The 22,538-nt window shown below is 34.8% G+C and overlaps 1 protein-coding gene across 3 annotated transcripts; it reads left to right on the forward strand.

The window, feature by feature from the left end:
* Positions 1 to 2,732: 2,732 nt before the first annotated feature.
* LOC116165480 (epidermal growth factor receptor kinase substrate 8-like protein 2) lies at positions 2,733 to 21,455 on the forward strand. 3 transcript variants are annotated; one of them, XM_031479949.1, is made up of 9 exons: positions 2,733 to 2,887; positions 3,614 to 3,905; positions 10,912 to 11,058; positions 11,112 to 11,791; positions 11,993 to 12,455; positions 12,502 to 12,675; positions 19,859 to 19,973; positions 20,594 to 21,048; positions 21,096 to 21,455. In XM_031479949.1, exons 2-9 carry the CDS (start codon positions 3,642 to 3,644, stop codon positions 21,168 to 21,170), a joined length of 2,373 nt encoding a protein of 790 aa, XP_031335809.1. In that variant the 5' UTR covers positions 2,733 to 2,887; positions 3,614 to 3,641; the 3' UTR covers positions 21,171 to 21,455. The 3 variants fall into 3 exon arrangements, with proteins under 3 accessions (XP_031335809.1, XP_031335811.1, XP_031335810.1); XM_031479951.1 differs by having other exon boundaries at positions 20,597 to 21,048; XM_031479950.1 differs by having other exon boundaries at positions 2,733 to 2,872.
* The last annotated feature ends 1,083 nt before the right edge of the window (positions 21,456 to 22,538 follow it).

Here is a 22,538-nt window from a genome sequence, read left to right on the forward strand (position 1 = left end):
CAATTTACGTTAAAAGACCAAAATAATAGAGGCGAATAATTTTACTAAACGTATCAGACATAGGAAAAATAAAAATTCATCTTTTAACTACACAGCAAGGCGATAAATCACATCCACCTGTCAATTAAATTAAGCATTTACAATTGATAACAGACAAAAGCAAACAAAACTCCGGAAATTCTACGTTAAATAAAAATAAAATGTAAACAAAAACAACCTTGACCGCTTTCTCGTATGACAATAATTTCCGTGTCGTCACATAGTCTAACGGCAAATAATAAAATTTAATTATGAAAGTTAATTGCATAAGAAGGAGACCGCCCTTGTCCATTTTAATTATGATTTCCAAAATCTCATCCTGCCGGACGAAATAAACACAGCAATTGCTTCGTACTGCCAGCAGTAGATTATGAGGCTTACCATAAGTTCCGGTTTGACCGGGATTGTCCCTGTTTCACATCTATGTCCCGCCGGCACGGCGTCCCGCCCGGTTTGCCATTTCGTCCCGGTTGTTCTGCGTTTGATTTTGAATAATGCGCTAATAAGATCTCAGTTAACAGTGTTGCAAAGAACGTGAAATGCCGAAAAGCCAGGTCCGTAGCCAGGGGGTGGCCAAGTGGTGTTCAGCTCCACCTACAGCATGGTCCGGTCCCATCTATATTAATTTTTTGTCTAGGCGAAGATAGTCTAAGGATGGCAATGACACACATCAAAGGTTGTCCAATTTGGTATTTCTAGCCTTTGAAAAAGAAAGACCAGGAATAAGTTAATCTACAGACGGTACTCAGTAGTCAATGATTTCTTCTTAATCACCACATAGAAAACTGTTCGCTACCTCTGCTACTTTATCCTGGCTAGGGGCCTGAAAACAATACGCAGTTACGGGGGTTGCGTTGCAGTCATGGGATTCAGATAAGTAGCTGATAGGGGCTATATTTTCCTCGGAACCCCTGAATGACCGTGTTACAGGTAGCGATTTTTATGAAAAAATTAAGAAACTAAATAATTTGTTAAGAAAAATACACTCCAGCGCAAAGTACGATTGGTATGAGAAATGAGTGTAAACAGCTGTTTGAGTAAAACATTTTTTTTACCTACAATGTATACTGTCTTGCTAAAACGGCGATTTTTAATTAATCAAGGCATAAACTTATTATGATATTACACACATTGTTTTGCTCTTGCAAGATAGAATGCAGGAAGAGTTGTCTGCATTGCCCATCAGCATGCACTGGAACGCATTGCGATCACCAGTCACCTTCAGACTGTGAAGTTCCTAACGCTCCAGATAAAAATGAAATACTATTTTCTTCGCAGGAATTATTAAATTGGTCATACTGTAGGTATACTATGAGGTTCAGTATACATATGTAAAATAAATCAAAATTATTTATAATTGTGTATATATTTAAAGCTCTAAGAATCAGAACAGGAATAAAGTTAATTTCTCCATAACTCTATGGACATTTATTGCGCACACTGAAATGTATGATTTCAGGTAGTGTAATAAAAACACATCAAAGAAATTTATCACTAGGATTACGCTTTCCATGATATTAGTATCATTATCTTACGAGGTTTTCAGTCAGTTCCCACCCAAATCATTTTGGGCGAACCTCAGCGTAAGCACTATTTGAAAAAGCGAAAAATTTGTAGCTCAAAATGAACCCAATGTATCGGGTTCTCAGTTCAATGTACAAACACTGGTTTCTTTTGCACCCTCACCGTTTTTCGTAAAATCGTTTGAATAAATCTCCCAACCACTAATGGTCTAGAGATTTATTTAAGTACAAAAGTTGTTTCCTTTGTATATCTGCGTTTTTTTGGAAAATTCGGTTCTAAAGGTTCACGAGAGAACTGAAAATACATACTTCAAATAAATTCTAAACTACTCGTGTTTTCATATCCTCTTCTACTTCAATCTACTATAATTAATTTCCCATTGTATATCCAATTTCGAAAACTCAATCACTGCCAACTAGCTTTACTTGTTTGTTTATATGAACCTCGCATATTATGCAATAATGAAGTTATTCTGGAAATTTTTAGTACTGCGGGGCACAGCATTACAGTAGACGTTTAGGAAGGTACATTACGAAAATCTTGTTATGCACGCGTAAAGTTGACGGTGATCCTTTCCAAGCGGATTTTCTGCAAACGGCAGAGTTACAATGGGTTTTGATACATTGGGGTACATTGAATTCTGAAATTCGTACATTAATACTTTGAGCATTTTTTATTAAAAATTGCATGATTATTTGGAACCGGAACTTCATAAATAGACGACTAACCATTTTAATCTCTATTACAATAGGAAATGAGCTCCGTGGTGTAATTGTCGTTGCCTAGCTTCGGTGTTAGAGCGCCTTCAGATTAGAAATGTTAGGCAGCGAAGGGGAAATGAGAGAAAAAGAAAATTGAAATATAACTAATAAAATACTTTTCAGTTATTATAGGCTTTGTTATAATTGCAAACGACAAACAAAACTAGCAATAACGGTGCACTTTCAGGACATTGATGTTGTTTAAAACGTCCTACCAAACTTGGACATGGCTTTTTTGAAATAGGAAAAGGAAACTGTTGCATTATTGATGACTCCACACTTGTTCTTATCGTTATACGCTATGAACAGGTAGAAATTATAAATGGATTTTAATATTCATCAACACTCCTTTAACTCCCGCGTTAAGGCAGTTTTACCGCGCATGACTACAGGTAGGTATTATTCACTACCTGCTTAGTTTAGTAGAGAGGTAAAATATTTACCTGTGTATGTATCATCATATGCGAAGTAAAACGTGAAATATAATACCGTTTTGTGATGTGTTTTAAACAATAGTGCTAAAAATGTTGAATATTTTGGTTTATTAGGTGGGACTCGGTCAAGTATGTTTGAATTTGTTTGCCTTTCTAGTAATTAATTGCCTTTTACGCGACCTTTATTTATTTTGTTATTATTGTGATCGCCACCGTGGCTTTGGTAGTTTCTTTATATACGTGTTGCTGCCGTAAAAATGAGCACCTACATAATTTTTTGACATACCTACCTATCAGTAATGCCAATTTGTATTTATTTACTCAAAAAGGTCGCGCATTATTAACTTAGGGACTGAACCGTTAATTTAAATAGTACCCTACTTTATTAATATCATACTTAATCCTAAATTGTTCATCGCAACTGTTCATTTGTATGCGTAACCAATAGTTCGTCCATAAAAGTACAAGTACCGATAATACGTGAAATACATGTTCGAATTGTTAACATTCTCTAAATTCCATTATGGTTAAAGGTGTGGCGATGGGAGAATCAAAAATACGAGTTTCACATTTATTTCTGTAAAATTCGTCTTAATTAATTGCTTTAATAGATAGTTAGACTTGATTTGATTCCCTCCAACGCCTCGGGCATATTCTTAAGAAACATTGTAAAAATTTTCTTAAAAACCAACTTCTGTTGACGTTATCAACTTTTGATAGAACGGATTTAGTCATATAGGGTAATCCATGTGTTATCAGAAACATTGATAATGTTATCAAAACCTCTTATATAGTACAATATACCATAAAAGTAATGTACCTATTTTAATCTACGAGGCCTTTTTGCTTGTTCAGATAGAAAGAAAATTTATTTGTCATTACCATGGCATACCATTCCAATGGCTATTCTCCACAAGATGAAAGAGAAATTGATAGAGATGACAGAGGTACCGAAGGAAGTGATAAGCCCACGTACCACATGGAACATTTGGCGACTTTTACTGTTTCCAAAGACAACGGAATAGTTTATCCGGCAGATGGAATGAGAAGACTTTTGCAACTGGAACAATCCAATGGCATTTGGTCGCAAAAGATGCAGCTTTGTCTGGATCGCTCCTGGGTATTAATAATGGATTTTGAATCTGGGGTAAATAAATCTCACTTTTTTGCTTAGTATTAGATTTATATTTTCTCTCGTTACATATAGTAGGGTTGAATCAATCCAAATTCGGGTACAACTTTTTCACATTCAACTCCAAAAGGGGATATTTCGAGGGATATTTCTGTTATGAAATAAACCTCTTTTCATTTTTCTACAAAATTTATGTCACTAGCTACTATTTGGCGATAAATAAATTTTGCAATGTGGGAACTGAGAACACTTGATTAGGTATGCACAAAATTCTGCTATGAAATGAAGCGCTGTTCGCGAACAGCTATGTCCAACTTCTATATCATTAGTTGCATTGCTTCGATTCGCAAACCGTCAATGTGTTCCATGAAACGTTAACTATTACGCCTGTGTGACCGATTCGTTAGACTTAGTGTCTTTAATCCAATTATGTGATTTTACTACCACCGTATGGTCGTTACAAAACTGAAATGCTGAATACAGTTCAATAAATTGATACTTAATCATAAATAATTCGAAATCGCATTTGTTTGATCATTATTTTATTGGGCTCAAGCTTTTCAATTAATCAAATTTACTTGTAATAAAAATTGACCACTTTGTTCTATTTTAAGTTAATAGCAACAAAATTAAGTATGGAAGCAATCGGTAAATGATGAATAGCCTAAACGTGACTCGAGACGTGACTATTTTGTTTATGATATTTTTTTCACTAGTGGCTCATGCCGTTTAGTTGATCCCAATTAAATTGTAAACACGAATATCTCAAGAACGAAATATTGGAAGTGGTAGCTCACAAAGAGGGAGGGAATACATCCGGCGTAATTTCGCCAAATAATGGAGACATTGAGGTAATCCTTTTATATCTCGACCGCACTGTATATAAGATGCAGCGCCAAATATTCACGGCTTGACTATGGAAGAAATGGCGTAAATTAACAATGAAGTTTAGTTTTTCAACATTAATGCACTCGCTTCACCCGCAATACCCCTAAAATGTTCTGTTTGCTTTCAAAATGTGTCTCCTTAGATCTTTTTCAATTTCTCAAACAAGTAATAGTCACTTAGGGCCATATCTCTACATAAGGCAACTAATCTGTGATTAAAAAATATTATTATTATTATTATAAACGGGAGGTGTTCGGTTTGTTCAAAACCGCAATCACGAATTGCAGCTTGCCCAATTTTCATCATTTCATTCATGCAGCAAACTTACGCGTCTGTCCAATTTCCCACGTCTTTTTTCCAGAATATTTTGCCTTAATTTGTGCAGTGTTTAATAATTGACGGCTATGCCGCGTTCTTTAAAGTTAATAAGAAGGATTTCCTCACAAGGTCGTAGCCAGCACCTTTCTTATCGACTGACAAACCTTGAACTTTATCGATGATGCTTCTCCTTTTCTTTTCCATTACACCGACTCCGTTCTGGATAGTGAACCATAGTACAGGACCTTAGTCTCATCCCCGGCTACAATTGTCTTTAACACATCAACCTGAATTTTATCGGCGGGACCTCCTGTTCTTCCCCATATCCCCGGTTATAATGGGATTTATCACGTTAACAAGGTTTTCTCCATAGAGCTCCAAAAAGGATCGAGCTCATACCGAGAGTTGCACTAATTTTCTTCATCTCCAAATGGTCGTGGAACGGCGACCGGTTGTGTTGTGTCAGAAAACCCGTGCTTCTCTGCTATTACGCTTAAACGTGGATCGCCTGGCACGAGGTCTTCAACAAGGGCTATGTTTTGGACAGTCGTCACACCCGCCATTCTTTCTGTTTTGCAGTCATTTTCCAAGGATTCCCGTCTCATTCGCAACCGTTTGTTCAATCTCTCATTACACAATAAAACGGCGAATTTTCCCCATAGGAGTACAGCTGTGTACTCCATTTTTGTGATTTTTGACATGGTGTTAAACGAGTGACAATTGTAAGAAAACTAATTGCGATAAAGTTCATGATTTGTTTATCTAAGGTAATTAAATCTAATTAAGATTTGAACTGTCGTGTTATGAAAGTTTTGGCTGGTTGCGATCTCTGGATTTATGTCATCCTAAGTTTTACGCGGTCTTCTACCAGTGTACTTTTACGACGGAAGTGTTGACCTGGCGTACATTGGAGAATTTTGGACACCCAGAGGGAGAGGGGTGAAATCACATTATCAAGTAATTTCTGTTACACGTAAGTGAGTTTTTACTTCATACGAGTACGTGGTACTCACTGACCGAGCCAAATTATCTTTTGGCGCATCAAAGACGAAACGGAGCGATTTTTGAATTGTTAAAAGAACATTTTCTAAGAACGCTTAATTTTGGTTTCGAAGGAGACATTGTTCCCGATTAAATTTCTTCATTAATCTTTACACCCCTTAGCGCTAGGGGTGGATGCAGTCCCTGAAATCTTAAATTGCGTAATGTTGTAAGCATTATTGACAAGGCCTTCCTGACCTGAATATTGAACAGTTTTTGATATTTTGGTCGCACTCTGGTTATTGTAACACAAATTGTTTAAACCATCTTAAGAACTAAGTCTTTGCTGAGGACAAAATGAAGGTTAAAAAAATCAAGTTAACTCCTGTTAGTGACAGATCAATGCATCTAATGGAGTCGGAGTCGTTAAACTTTTACTAGCTTATTGATCCTCCTGATAGGATAAAGAAGTTAGGGAGTTTTATCGCAAAAAATGCCCCTCTCGAATGTAAAATTCACATATCCGAGCCTTTTTCAAAAATTCACGTTATACTGTTGAAAAATTTGGAGTAAAAACGCACAACGTGCGAGACTTTACTGGACACCGACGCGTAGCGCCGCCATTATAAGTAAAACCAACAAGGCTAATTGTGAAAAATAGCACGAAATCCGATAATTCGCTTCAGAATCTCGACCCGTTCGCAGTACAGTTTGAATTGTGGACGTATTTCTATTTTTAGTGAATTTTCCAAAAGGAAAATGAACGATATGGCCCGTCTGTACCACTACGAGTCCTCCCAGTTTAAGCTGTTTCGTTGTGGCTTCTTATATGGTGTGACACAGCCTCGAGAACGACAAAAGATTTTTTGGATTAGTCACTTCCGTCCCGAGTTATTACTGATTCTTTCAATGTCTTTTTTTTTTAACAATTTAGATATTATCTACTTTCATTGATACAAATGAATGTCCGGCGTCATTAGTTGGTAACCTAATCTCAAACAGGTTTTTCATTCCACTATCCTCACATTAAGAAAACATTTGAAATGTGTTTCTGGAAAGGAAATTAATTATATATATGATGGCATTACGTAAAGTACCACTTATTTTCATTGATTCGCCAAAATTTTACTTCACATTGTTTTCACTTTACCTTTCACGGTGTTTGATATAATGGTTTTTTATTTTGAATTCAATATCTTCCCTTTCTCACTTTTGCTGCATTTCATATGACTTTCTTCACTCTTGATATCCTACAATGCGCACATTGCCATCTCTGTTTGAATGCTTGTGCAGTTCCTTGATCTAAGTTCCATACTGTACATTTTTATGAGACTGGCCAAAAAGATTGCTGCATGTGGAATTTTGAAATTTTCTTTAAAGTTAAGTTAAGTTATATTTGTCATGAATTTTTCTAATGAGAACACAATAGTTCAATTAACTGATTACATTTTGATATAGACGCGAGATGAGGCACCAAGGACTCATCCAAAAAGATTCTAAAATCAAGCTTACGAAATAGTATTGAAAGTAAATAATTTGTATTGTATTCACAAGCTGTAAAAGGATGCGAATATTATTTGAAAAATTAACAATAAGCAGTCGTGTACGAGTATAATTATCGTAGTGTAAAGTAAAAACTATGATGTTAATTACAAATGCGGATATTTGCATAAGGTGTGTGAAGAATGTATCTATTTGTATTGAGATTATTGTTTTTCATGTTCCTGATATCACCTTCACGAAACTATACATATAGCTAGTAATTAATTACTACTTGCAAACAAATCCTCTTTACTTGTATGATGTTTACTCAATTGATTAACTTATTAGGAATACGTTGTTGCTGCTTAATTACCTACGTACAGTACACATGTACTACACATACCTACTAGATCAAGTCCGCCTGGGAATAACTATTATAGGTATATAAAAACGTGCTTGCTGAGAACAGAATTATTTTACGTACCAGGTGCCAACAGTCAAAGTATGAAAGGCAGAAAAGGCTCTCTGTCCATTCTGCATTAGAAAAATGTAATTGACTAGGTTGTACATAGAGTAGATACATATCGACACGTACTTGAAATAGAATAAATTTGGCACAGAAAACGAACGATTTATTTAATTACCCATCAAAATGTGGTTTTACAACATACTCTTAACGGTATCATTATTTCGGTTGTTAGATAATAAAATATTTTAGTATTGACTCATCAAGGTGTTGCTTACCGATGAGTTTTTAATATAATAAGATTTAATAAATAGCACCCAATTACTGTAGATAAACGTTTTCAGATTTATTCATTTCCAAGTCAATGACTACTACCATTGAATAAAGATTCAGTTTCTTTATTCAATGCTACTACTACAGTCACATTTAGTTCTTGTGTATTCGTACCTTCATCGCTTCAGGCCTTTGATCTTTAAAAATTCTGAATCCGAATTGCGTTTTTGAAAAAACTTACTGTCAGAAGAAGAATGTTTTTCGACAAAACATAATGATTCTAAGACGCGTATAGGTGACTGTAGCGTCAGAAGAAAGGTGTGGTTTCAATCTTCTTGGTAATGTTAGACTGCAATTATTCGAACAACTTTGCCTTGGAGTTTAAATACTCTTTTGCTCATAGACTGCGTCCCGGGCAAGTTTTTCGAAATTTAAGATGATGTGTATTAAATCATAGTCCAGTATAGATTATTTGAAGTACCCTGGACGAGGAACCCTTATTGTTCTTCTAACAGCAATCACATTCTTATCAAATTTCAAACAGTTCTGATGTAACGATTTTTAGCTTAGTCATTTCCCCGTTGATCACTAACTAACTGCCCAATCCGCAAGCGCATGCACTAACTGTTTTGGGTCAGTTGTAGAAATATTACTGAGCAAAGTGCCCGTAAATCACTTGAACCACTTCTGTAAGCAATTCATTACATTGAAGTTGCAATGAGGGTAATAAGACCATAAAACGAGAATTAAAAAGTTTCTTTTACGATTTTTTATTATTATCACTTTACGAGAACGTTTGAGGAACAAATTTTTGTTACGGATTTTGCCAACCTTTGACCTACATGATTTTGACATGCAAATGTGGAAATTATAACGGACTTTTCTTACAATCCTATGCCGAGAGAAATTTTCCTTCGGGGAGAATGATTAACATTACTCGCGCCGATAGAATGTGTACATAATTAATCCCAATAATAAATTAAACCAATTCCCAATTTATCGATTGATGTTTAAATGTTTGAGTCCCTAATGTAAAATGCTTGTTTTTTTTAAAATAATTAATTTAGAGAAGTGCTTTGAAAATAGGAAAGTTTTTAATTCATGTACTACTTAATTGCGTACATATAAATGAAGTTTTAGTTTCTATTGAATTGTGCACATTTTTTTAACAAAATTCAAATGGATTGATGCGTTATAAAATCGCAATTTGGTTTAGTACTCTTACGTCGGATTGACTATGGAAACGATAACAACTGTAGTGCCGCTACCCAAATATTGCACTTTCAAAATGTTTCACCTATACAAATTTATATGCGAAATGAAAGTGGAGAAAAATGAAATATGCACGTTTACTAGGAAGTATTGAATTTTAAGTACGTATTAGTATTTAATTGCTTTTATAGTTAACTTCCCAGTAGTCTTCAGTTATATTTCAACAGCCTTTAAATTCAATATCTTTTAAGCAGGGAGTAGGTACTTTTAAAATCTAAATGGATGTCCTATTTGTTTAATTCTTAGATATATATAATACGGTCCTCATAATACAGCTTATAATTTCGTTCGTCCGTCTAAGGGTTTGAGATCTCAAACTCGGACCTTATAGCAGGTTGCGTTTTTTTAATTTATCACGTAGGGTGAGCGAAAATGAAAAAGAATGTCGAATACGTTTCCATTTCTGTGCAAGCGCACATGTTCACTTTCTTATTTATGGAGTAATTTGTATGAAATTTTAATATTACGTCCTTATTAAAATCCAACGTTTAAAAAATACGCTAGATCCAATCGCCAGTGGGACTGCTTTAGAACTTGCTTCTAGCTTCTAGATTTGTGTAAATATTTTGGCGGGTCATCAACTAATACCCACGAAAGTCAAAATTTCGAAATTCATCTACTTGCTCCAGAGAAAATACTTTAAAATACAGTTAAGTATTCTTAAATCAAATGGAATAATGCACCACCAATCCAACGAAGACTTGAGTTCTTTAATATTACAAGGTAAAGCGTTAAAAATTTGGCAGGCACGAAATAACAAATTTTTTTGAAACGCTGTCCTTTGTTGACCAGGCTTTTTTATGGAAATAACGTCCTATGACGGGTATTGTACCTACCTATCTTGAGTTTTTATAAAACATGCTCTCTTTTTATACGCATAGCAAAAATGGAAAATGGGGCAGAACACCATCGATTTAAAGATTTTGGGGCGCAATGCATCCTCTTCTTATAGGGTGTCTCGGTTGAAGTTCTTCTAACAGTATTATTTAATTTAGATGCTCTCTTCAAAACTAAAATTGACATGTTCGAGCGTTTTTGGCAAATCTGTCGTTAAGCGACGAAAATTGACATTGACTGTTTTCAGTAGACCACTCTGCATGTTAAAACGGCCACACAAATACATATGTTTTTTATGGAAACAATACAATTTATTAGTAGGTACCTAAGAGGACCTAATGATGGGACCTTTGTATTGCGATAATCGCCTGTATTATAGTTAGGCAATGTGTTGAAGATGAGCCTTTATGCTATGTCAGATCCTAATTTCAAAATAAAAATTATTAGCAAATATGGTTCCTAGTGATTCAATTAACTCTACAATAATTTTGTTATTTCTTATAGACTGTAATGGAAAGATTTCCAGCGAATTCTATTCAAGAACCGACAGCTTTTACGAGTCACGATCCCATGGAGATATACAACAATATACTTGTATTTATCGTAACAAATTCGAATCCCTCGTACCCTCCCGAAATGCACATATTTCAGGTACCTATATTTAATCTTTATGTTAACCACTTGGCGTAAGCCTTCACTTTTAGTGCCAAAGCATATCCGCTCAAGATTTGGTAGAAGATTTGAAACAGTTAAGAATGGGAAAAACCTTAACAAGAAGTCGAAAAAGTAGCATTCCTCCACCCTCTAATAAACCACCGCCCCAACATATTATAAATCCGTCACGAGAAGCGTACCGTGAGTCTGATTCAGAATTAACGTTAAATAATGATGACACGAGTTCGACAACAAGTGAAAAATATGAAAGAGATGTAACCATATTAAATCATTGCTTTGACGATATAGAAAAATTTATAGCGAGACTGCAACATGCTGCTGCCGCTTCCAAGGAATTGGAGCGACGAAGGCGTAGTCGAAAAAGTAAGAAAAGAGATATGGGGGATGGAATGTTATCGATGAGAACAAAACCTCCACCGGAAAAAGAATTTTTTGATATTTTTCAAAAGTTTAAGTTGTCTTTTAATTTATTGGCCAAGCTTAAAGCTCATATCCATGATCCGAACGCTCCGGAATTGGTCCATTTCTTATTCACGCCGCTCGCCCTAATTGTTGAAGCATCCCACGATACCCATTTTGATTTACATTTACCGCAAAAAGTCGTATCGCCGTTACTAACAAGAGAAGCGATTAATCTACTCATGAATTGTGTAACAAGCAAGGAAACAGAATTATGGCATTCTCTTGGTGACGCATGGTTGTTACCTAGGTAATTTTTTTAATTATTATTTGAAGTTGTGGGTGAATTGTAAACTAAAAAAGGATGCGCCCACCTACGAAATATGATTGTGTTTCGTTTACGTAAATATTTCGACACGCACGTGGTAAGTATCCTACGTGTGTGTGTGTGTGTGCATCCTTCATTGTGGGCATCACCTATTTGGTCGACGCTGAATTAAATTTTCTTTAGGGATCAATGGAAAGGAAATGTTTTACCTTACCACCCAGAATTTATGGACGGCTGGGCGCCCGATTACCCTGTTATAGACGAAATGGATTCTCATGTTCAGAACAAACAGTATCGAGATTCCCATGAACATTACAGCAGTGACTATAATGACTACGATTCAAATCAAGAGAATATGTTCATCTATGACAGTCGAAGTAATGAACCTCCCCATCATGACTCAAGAGAGCCAAAAATTGAACCTAGCTCTGAATTACCCCCAAATCTTAGAGATACCAGCACACGAAGCGATATTTCAGTAGACTCCATCGAGAGAAATGGCACAGAGGAAAGAGGATTCACACGCAGTCAAGACAATTGGTTGGATAATTTACAAGCTCGAGGTGCTGCTATTGTTCAAGTAACTTATCCACGAACTGCAAATAATGATAAGGAATTAACCGTCGCTCGCGGAGAATTTTTGGAGGTTTGTACGTTATGAATCGAACTCCCTTTGTTCTAAATTCTAGCAGGTTTTAGATGACAGTCGTAAATGGTGGAAAGCACGTAACAGCAGGGGACAAATTGCCCACGTACCTCATACGATAGTTACACCCTATCAATTAGGCGGAAACGGGACAGACAGAAATGAAGATATTTTTAATAATCCATTATACACTCATTACAATCGAAATTCACAGCGACAGGTGAGTTTTTATTAATTTTTCCCAAAGTACTTCCTTTGTGGTAGCTTTACTGCAACTGTTAAGTCCTTGTTCTTGGAAAATTTTACTTAAATTATATTGCATCTTATAATTAGATATGCGTTAATTTAGTAAGTGCCGGTTTTTCTTGCCCCAGTTAAACTTATCTGACTTCCACCAAATAAGATAGGGACTGGTGAGTGGTGATGTTCCAAGTGTATGTCAAATTTGCTCGCTTTGACATAAACGAAGGATACTATTTCTAGAGAAAAAATTGTGATATATGTATACAGTGTGTCCCAGATCGCGTGGGATTGCATGGGTAACTTCAATTCTAAATTAAGCGTATCAAAGACAGCAACTCTACTTTTTTTATATCTCTTATACTTTCGGTGATATAAGACATTCAAGGAAATGAGCAATTTTAGCTTTTTTGAATTTATTGAACCTATTCGACATTTTGAATTTCCACAAGGAAATTTTAAATAAGCATCGAAAACTGCACCATTTAACCAATTCTCTATCTTTAATAATAAGAAAGTTACCCATGCAATTCCACATTTCCACGCGATCTGGAACACACTGTATATAATTATTATAATCTTGTAGATCTCCGATCTACCATTTTGGTTAAATTCGTGCAGTTGCTAAATTATTTAAAATTTATTTGCATATTTACAATCTACCCAGTAATGCAAGTGAGTAATGACTAATGAGTAAATGTTATCTTGAATATATACATGTCATGATTTGGAATTAGGCCTTTACCGTCTCGCCAGGGTTATACACTAACAGAAGGCAGTTAGGGGAGTAAATCTAGTGGTCAGATGCGTTGGAGTCTTCTGCAGCTGTTGGTTGGCGTGCGAGATGCCCTACAAGGAAATTTTCATGTTCTGGTAATTTCAGGTTGTATGTTCGTGCGAATCTTGGTATTTCAGTTGTTACATCAGGGATTTTCAGGTCGATGTGGATAGAATCGTTGCTTACATACCATGATGCGTCAGAAATTATTCGGAGTAATTCTTTGTTTGATTTTTACATGGGATGCTTTTCCATGGCCCCAGAGCCGGATATCATATGTCCAGATGGGTTTTATGATGGTTTTATAGAGCAGCACTTTGTTAGATAATGAAAGCTGCGAACGCCTTCTGTTAGTGAAGGTCATTTGTGCTGACTTATCGCTCTTTACTGTGATTCTCCATTTGTTGGTCCAGTCCTGTAGGAGGTTGACGTGGTTCTGTAAATGAGTTGTCGCTGCTGCAGGTGATTCACTGGTTGAGAGGATGGGCACGACGGCAATGGTAGTATTTTGCCCGGTTGGTGAATCAGATCAAGTAGAGTAAAGGGCCTAACACACTTACTTGCGGCATCCCTGTTTTAATTTGATGGTATTCCGAGACCTAATTATTTATTACAACTTGGAAGAATCTTTCGGTGAGTGCTTTTAGGATGTGAGCTGGAAATTGTAGTGTGATCTTGAACAGGAATGCATCATGCCAAACCAAGGCTTGCTTAATATCTAAGAAAGAAGCTGCAGTTAATTTGTTTGTAGTAGTAGATATGCGGTGAAGAAGCGTGCACGTACTCGAATCGACTCTGTGTATTTTGTGACAAAACTAGCGAAAAGATACTGGTTTTTTTTGTTTTTTTTTTTTAAATTGATTTTGACGTGAAATTGTGCAGATAGAAACTCTACATCTAAAGTGTAAAAACAGTGCTGTTGTACTGTATGGAGAAACGTAAAATGCTAAACCTTATTGGTTTAAATTGACTGCAATTGAACTGATATAGGTATGTAAGTTGTATTCGTATTTTCGACTTTGTGGAACTTCAATTCAATTCCCACTACGATTAGAATACAATAAAGATAAGGTTCATAGTATCGTTTATCAACTCCATTGGGTAATAAATCTACAGTACGGTAAACATGGACCCTGCTAAAGTAATACAGGAGTTGCAACTAGAAATTTTAGCGCTAAAAAAGCGAAATTACTTGTTAAAAAAAGAAATTGAGGAAAACCTCAATGAAAGTATTACGATGGAAAATTCTTTAAATGATGAAAACTCCAAATTAACTTCACTTGTTTATAACTTGAAAATTGATATCAAAAATATTACTAGAGAAAATTTAGATTTAAAGGATAAATTAGAGGAACAAAATGTTAATTCAATAAGACCCAGAATAAATCTTACAACCAGCTCTACGCAAACAAGTAGCGTAAGATAGATTTAATTGAGTTATTTGCTAGTAACTATTCATTGGATATTTTACTACTTACGGAACATTGGTTGTTAAATAACGACATTGAATATATTAAAATATCAGACTTTAAGTTAATTTCGTATTTTGCACGAACTGTTAAAAAACATGGTGGTGTAGCAATTTTTGCTAAGGAAAAACAATGTTTGAAAAATGTGTGTGTAAAAAAATGGGCAACGGAGTGCGTTTTTGAAGTGTGCAGTGCTAGCTTAATCTTAGAAGGTGTTGAAACTCGCATTTTTTGTGCATATAGACCACCTTCGGCGGATATCTCTACATTTATTACCATATTTGACGACATGATAAAGAAATATAAAAAAAATATTCTAATAATGGGAGACTTAAATATCGACTATTTGCAGAACTCACCTAGTAAACTAGCCCTTGAGGATATATTTGACTGTTTTCATCTTAAAACGTTAATACACGAACCCACCAGATCTTTTACCAATATCAATGGACATTCATCAAACACATGTTTAGATTATGTTATAGTTGACCAAAGTCTTGAACAACGGCTGCGCAGATGTGATAACCATGAATGCAATATTGCAGATCATACGGCGCAAATTTTAGAAATCAAAACTACAAATTATAAACAAACGAACTTAACTAACAGAAGAACTTATAGGGCTATTACTCAAACCTCACTTGCCAGTTTAAGATCTGACTTAAAATTTCTACCAAGTATAAATCCTACGAATATTGATACATCTGTTCATCAATTTACTGTAGCTTTAAGATACTACATAGAGATATGGTTTCCGAGGAAAATACTTAGACCCAGGTCAAATAAAGGTTGGGTTACAAGTGAAATTAGAAATGAATCAGAAGCGCTTCGTAAACAATTTTCATTAATAAAAAGTGTGACGTCGCTTGAGCTGAGAAGAGAGTATAATTTAAAAAAAAAAGAATTTCGCCGTAAAGTAAAACAAACTAAACAAACACACTTTGAAAACCGGATAATGCGGGCCAAAAACGTGAACAAAGAGACTTGGAGTATTGTTAACTCCGTAACTAGTCACGACGCTTCTAAGAATAAGAATAAAATTATTACACTTAATATAGAAAACAGTCTTATTACGGATGATCTGCAAATAGCTAACTGCTTTGGTGACCACTTTGCTACTGCTCCCGTTAAAGCAGTAAGACGTCGCTTTAATTGTACAACTTCATCCTGCTGTACTGTCGGTGCTCAACGCGTTTCCTCATCTTTTATCTTGTTCCCCATTGTCAAAGAGGACGTCATGGCAGAAATAAGGAATTTAAAAAATTGCTCACCAGGTCCTGATGGCATTCCTGTAAATGTTGTTAAATTGCTTTCTACTGAAGTTACAGATGAGTTAGTTAAAATATTTAATTGGTCCATAAAGACCGGCCTTTTTCCCTCAGACTTCAAATGTGCGAATATTGTCCCAATACCAAAAGGTAAAGATCCCTCAGATAAGAACAATTATAGGCCAATATCTATCCTTAATGCTACGTCTAAAGTATTTGAGAGAATCGTGTATCGGAATTTAATGCAATACTTGGAAAAATACAATATGTTAACTTCATGCCAACATGGTTATCGAGCAGGGAGAAGTGTGGAAACGGCGTGTTATGAATTTACACAAGAAATCTTTAAACAAAATGATGATGGAAACTATGTTGTAGGAATACTTTTTGACTTCAGTAAGGCCTTTGACACAGTTAATCACACGTTCCTTCTTCAAAAGCTTGAAAACTTTGGGATACGAGGCGTCGCGCTGAAGTGGTTTGAGTCGTACATTAGGGACCAAAAAATTGCTGTAACTTACAATAGTGCTACATCCAGATACTTTAACTTGGAAATGGGTGTACCATAGGGTTGTGTGTTTGGACCACTGCTTTTCTTGCTCTACGTGAATGACCTTCCAAAATACATTAAGAATGGACATGTTATAATGTACTGTGATGATATTTCTATTGTTCTGGCTTCTAAATGTGATGAAGATCTTAGGTCCAAACTTGAGTCAGTTTTTGAAGATATGATGTGGTGGTGTAATAAAAACAATCTAATCTTGAATGTGGACAAAACTGAAGTTATTAGTCTTTCTAAAAAGAAGGTATTTGATGACGCATCTCTAAGCATAAGCAATATAAAAATAGTACTTAGCCAAACGGTAAGGTTCTTAGGGACTGAGATTGATAATGAGTTAAAATGGGCTGCACACACTGATATGGTTCGAAAGAAATTAGCTAAATCATACTTTGCACTATATCAATTAAAAAATCTTTTGTCTGTTAAAGGGCTACTAAACACGTATTATGGTTTAGTGTACTCAAATTTAACATACAATATTGCCATATGGGGCAGAACTCAAAACTTAAAACAATTATTAATAAGACAAAAAAGAATAATTCGCTTAATATTCAACCTTTCATTTAGAGCTACGTGTAAGCCTATTTTCATTAAGCATAAAATTTTAACTGTTCCTTGTATTTTCATATATAAAATTTTATGTCTAGTCAAAAAATATATCTTAAACAACACTGTTAATCCAAAAGAGATTAACGGGTATAATACAAGGAGAAACCAGTTACCTGTACCTCGTCATAAAAAAAGTAGTTATATGAAAGCACGACACTCTATTGTGGAATAAAGTTTTATAACAAACTGGACAATGCAACTAAACAGCTACCACTGAAACAATTTAAAACTACAGTCAAAAAACTTCTTACATCAAAAGCATTTTACACTACACAAGAATATTTAATTGATCAATAAACAAAAAAATTCTATTTCGAATAGCTTGTTATTAATTTTTATATATTTTATGTAGTAGTATGTTTGTAATTTTAAAACTATATATGTTCCAATGTTTTTATGTGATTTTATCTTTATCTTTTATCTATTTATTTAATGTATATGTGCCCTAAGCTTACGATGCAGTTTTTAGCAGTTTTATTGTAACGTGATGTCTGACTTGTCCTACATTCAAAAATGGATATATTGGATCAATAAAGATTATGATTATGATTATGATTATGTTTGTTTCAGAACTTTCTATTATTTGATTAACGATCCGGTGGCATTCGTGTATCGTTGTGTGGGCCACAAAAACCGAGTCGAAAGGTCCGGATTATCTGATCAAGATGAACAGTTTTTGGGTCTGGGGTGTTATCAGTGGAGAGGTCCTAATTAGATTCTGTGTTGGCTATTTCATTGAAAACTGCATAGTCTAATAAGTCCGGGAGTTTTTGGGGGTCACTAGACCAGTACGTCTGTTTTCGGGTTGATAAAAAGTTGAAATTGATTCTCTGGATTGTTCTTAGTAGGTTGCGTCCTTTCGGGTTGATAAGTCCAGAGCCCCAAGCTGTATTTTTTGCGTTCCAGTCTCCTCCTCCTAAAAGTTTAGGACCTAGTGATTTGATTCTTCATACTACTCAAATGAGATAGGGTGCCTCGTTGGGCTGTAGATAGCTGAGATTACCAGAATTGGGGAAGGTTTGAACGTATATTGCGGCGCTTTGAATATTTTCAGTTAGGTATAGTTGGAGTTCGTGATAGACAAGCATGTTCTTAATTATCACAGCTGATTCGCCGTGTGCCGTCCCGTCTGTGTGATTGGCATTATATGTGGTAATTGTATGTGGTATAATGCGGTATTTTTACAGTATGTCAATTTGTTGTAGTTGTAGCCATTATACGCTATTTTATTTATCACCGTGGAAAGCATGTTTAATAACATGCTGTTCTGACTTATGAGCTGGGAAAAATGTTTCTAAATTCGTTGAGAAAAGTTGTGAGCATTTGGGGAATGTTTATTACTTGTTGGGTTTTAGTTGAGGAGCTAAAGTTCCTTTTTGTCCATGCTTTATGAGTGTTGATTACGTGTTATGTTTCATCGCTGTGGTTATTAGTTTTGTTACGGCTATGGAAAATTCAGTTAGGGGTAAGTCAGGAGGAGCTCTAGACGGGATTGGTTAGTTATTCCTAAAGGTGACTTTTTAAACGGCGGCATACTTTTTTGTACAGACTGTTTTAGTTGTTTAGTCTTTATTTGTATGTATATCATAAGTAAGTTTTGACATGTCAATAAATATAGTAGATAAATAAATTAGGACAAAACATAGAAAAGAATACTAGACAATTATAAACAGTTTAAAATTTTAAATAATACAAATTAGATAAACCGTGTAGCTAAAATAGAATAATAAGTATTAAATTACAAACAGTATAAAATTTTAGTTAAATATAAGACATAGGTAGATAAAATATAAACAAGTAAAGGTAAACGACTAAAGACACGAATGTAGAATAAAGATAAAATTAAATAAATAAATATCATTAATGTTATTGAATAGTTCTCCCGGTCGTATGCAAAGATTCAGTTATATTATAAAAATAATGGCTTAATGTGTGCGCTTTAATGACTCTTTTAAATTAAAGAAAATTATAAAGTGTGATACAATCAGGAACGATGTTGTATAAGTCGGCCCTCAGACTGTTAGCTCTACTTTATAACAGGGCGTTTTAAATCTTTTTGCTACTCGTGTTGAATAGTTGTGAGTGAAGTCATTTATCTCAAATTGGTTTTTGTTTTTATGAATTTCTAGTTTTAGTAATAATTGAATAAAACTCAATTTTCTATTTTTTATTTACAAGTTAACTGTAGACATTGGCGGCTTAGGTTACGAGAATATTCCACATTTTAAACATTTAAATATAAGTAGGTATACTTTTAAACACATCTTTTATTATTTTTTCTTCACCTTAAATTTGTATTTTCAGATTTTTGAATAGACATTTTTTTCTGATTAAACTGATATGCCACATCGTATATGTAGCTTTATACTACGTTTTGCTATCTTGTTCAAATGAACTAAATTGTGATTGGCCCAAAATAATAATTTTTTTGTCGGCTTAGGAACATTCTTTATATTCAACTAATTGATTTTTAGGATTCTCCATCTGAACGCTACAGTGGCGGACGAAGTCCCATTGGAGCTGACCACGCACCTAGTTCTCCATCAATTTCTGCCGCACCGGCAGATTGGGTTCGGAAGGAAAGGCTCGGTAAGAAAGGAGAATTTCGATATTTTTAAGTTTTGGTAGTCGTTTGCTGTAATATTTGTACCTAAACATATTTTGTGCAGTTGTCTGTTCTCGCTTCTTGTACAAAACGTTTTATTTATGACATTTATTTTCTCGTGTAATTTGTATATTGTTATACTGTAAAATGTTTAATTGTTATCAAATACACATTCACAATCCGAATAATTGTTGGTTAAATTCTTACTCGAAGGAGTAATTTGTCATTGAAGTGTATTCTTTACCGTAGATCATTTTTATCTTGTTTTATACTAACTTCAAACATTTTGAATGTTTATATTTTACTAAAATAAAGGACCGCTCATTGTGTGTTTATCATGTTTGCTTTATGTGTACTTTGTGATATATCAAGAAACTTTTTGCGCTATTTAGCTCTTTTACAGCTTTTGTGGTATGGTTTTACACCAATATTTCACAAAGTTTAACCAATGTCGTGAAGATTAACGGTGTTTAAAAAATATCTTCAAATCGAGGACGTACCTATATTTCTCTTCGCGTAAGGTGTTGCGAGCTTTTTGGGAACGATCTGTGCTTCTATGTGTTTTTGACCTAACTATATGAAATGATTAATAAACTATTCTCAGAAGATATAGATACACGATCAGGTCCTGTTCCACCTCCCCCTCCTCCTCCAATGCCGACTGTGGAGACTATACAACTGAATGACATACCTAATACTGAACCAATAATTAGACCACCGTTAAAAAGATCCCCTTCGATTATGTCCACAATGACTACTACCAGTGAAAGAATGCAGGATGAGCTTAATATCGTATTGAGCATGTTTCGCGACAATAAGTCGAAGAATTATGATATTACTCAAACGCCCGAAATTTATATCGATCAAAGATCTACACCCAGCGAAGTTCAAGAGTGGTTACAAGCGAAGATGTTTTCTGCGGAAATATGCGCCAAATTTAAGAAAACCTCTGGATATCAACTGTTAGGGTTGTCCTATGACCAACTGGAGAAAATTTGTGGTCCTATCGAAGGGAAACGTTTAGAATCACAAATTAATGTACAGAAAGGAGTTTCTGGGGTAAATTTCATTGTAACCATAGTCCTTACTTAATGCTGTTTTTACAGTACCAAACAATGGGAAGATCTGAATTGCAAGCGGTACTTGCTAAAGCGAGGAAGAAGATAGAAAGCAATTCTTAAAACTGTCTACTAGGCATGGAAGTTTGTTATAATACACAGAGTGACTATAGTATAATTAACAAGTTTTCACATGTAATGGCAAAGCTTTGATAACTTGGTCCATTATGAAGCACACCACATCTACTTTTCCCGAGTAAAATCAACTTGCTTGCGTTCTGGGGTTGATTTAATTAATTCAATCATTCCCTCTGATGCTTGTTGGTTTACAACTTCATTACAACCAGTATATTTATTAGTCGTACTTTAATTAATTATATTTGTAAAGAATAAACTTTAATTTTGTGACATTTTTTATTAAAAATAAAGTGATATACCTAATCAACACGTTCTTGTGTTTAGTAAACAAAAACTTTCGTGTTTCGTTAATCTAATTCTAATGGAGGAACAAAACTAACCAAATTGGCTTGAATTTGAATTACCTATTTTTAATTATATCCGCAATTGAAGTATGTATTTGTAAAGTGTCTACAAAAGAATTTCACTTGACTGATTTAGAAAACCACGATGTGTGTACAGAGTTGAGAGTGTAACACAAGAAAGTAGTGATTCTCACTTGCTTCTTCTCTTTGTCTGATCTTGCGCAAGTCAAGAAGTGATTTTTGTTCTTGCATGGCGTTGCAAGACAAGGCAAGAGGAACCTTTGCAAGGCACAACGCTCACTACAAAACTAGAAATTGAGTGGTAGAAGGGACTACAAGCAACATTTCTTTACAGCTAGTTAGCTTCCCTAAACCTAAAGCCCCACAAGTCATGTCCACTTTTAATAACCTGCGATGTGGGTTGGCCACAATCTTTCAAAAATGTTAATTTTACAGTCGATCTAAGGCAAGTCGACTTTCTATTTAGAGGCAAAACTATAGTCTTTGCTATACTTTTTGGTAGCTTCTTCACTGTACCTATTTCTTAGTATAATCAAAATAGCGTAGTTTTTCTCATGCGCATTTGTCAATTTTCCCATCTTCCATACTTTTTATCTTCCAGCTCTGTCAAACGTTGCCTTTAAGTTCATGAAAAATGCGAACACCTTTCCGCCTTTTTTTCCAATTCCTTTTCCACCAATCTGTGTAATACATATGTATATGTATGTATGTACGCTTTATTGGTGATTTATACTTAGATACAAGTATTTTCACACGTCATTTTTTCACAGACATAATTGACCATAAATTATCTACCAATACAATATAAATTTAAAACCTATTTTCTTAGACAAAATGACAATTAGGTAAAATGGCAAAGGACAAAATAAATATACATTTAGACAACAAAATCGCAACATCTTCACAAACAGAGCTAACAATCTAAGTCATTGAAACTATTGTTCAAAAATTCGTTTAGTGAGTAGAATGCCCGACGTTTTAAATATTC

Source organism: Photinus pyralis, unplaced genomic scaffold, assembly GCF_008802855.1.
Source record: "Photinus pyralis isolate 1611_PpyrPB1 unplaced genomic scaffold, Ppyr1.3 Ppyr1.4_LG3a, whole genome shotgun sequence".
NCBI lineage: Eukaryota > Metazoa > Arthropoda > Insecta > Coleoptera > Lampyridae > Photinus > Photinus pyralis.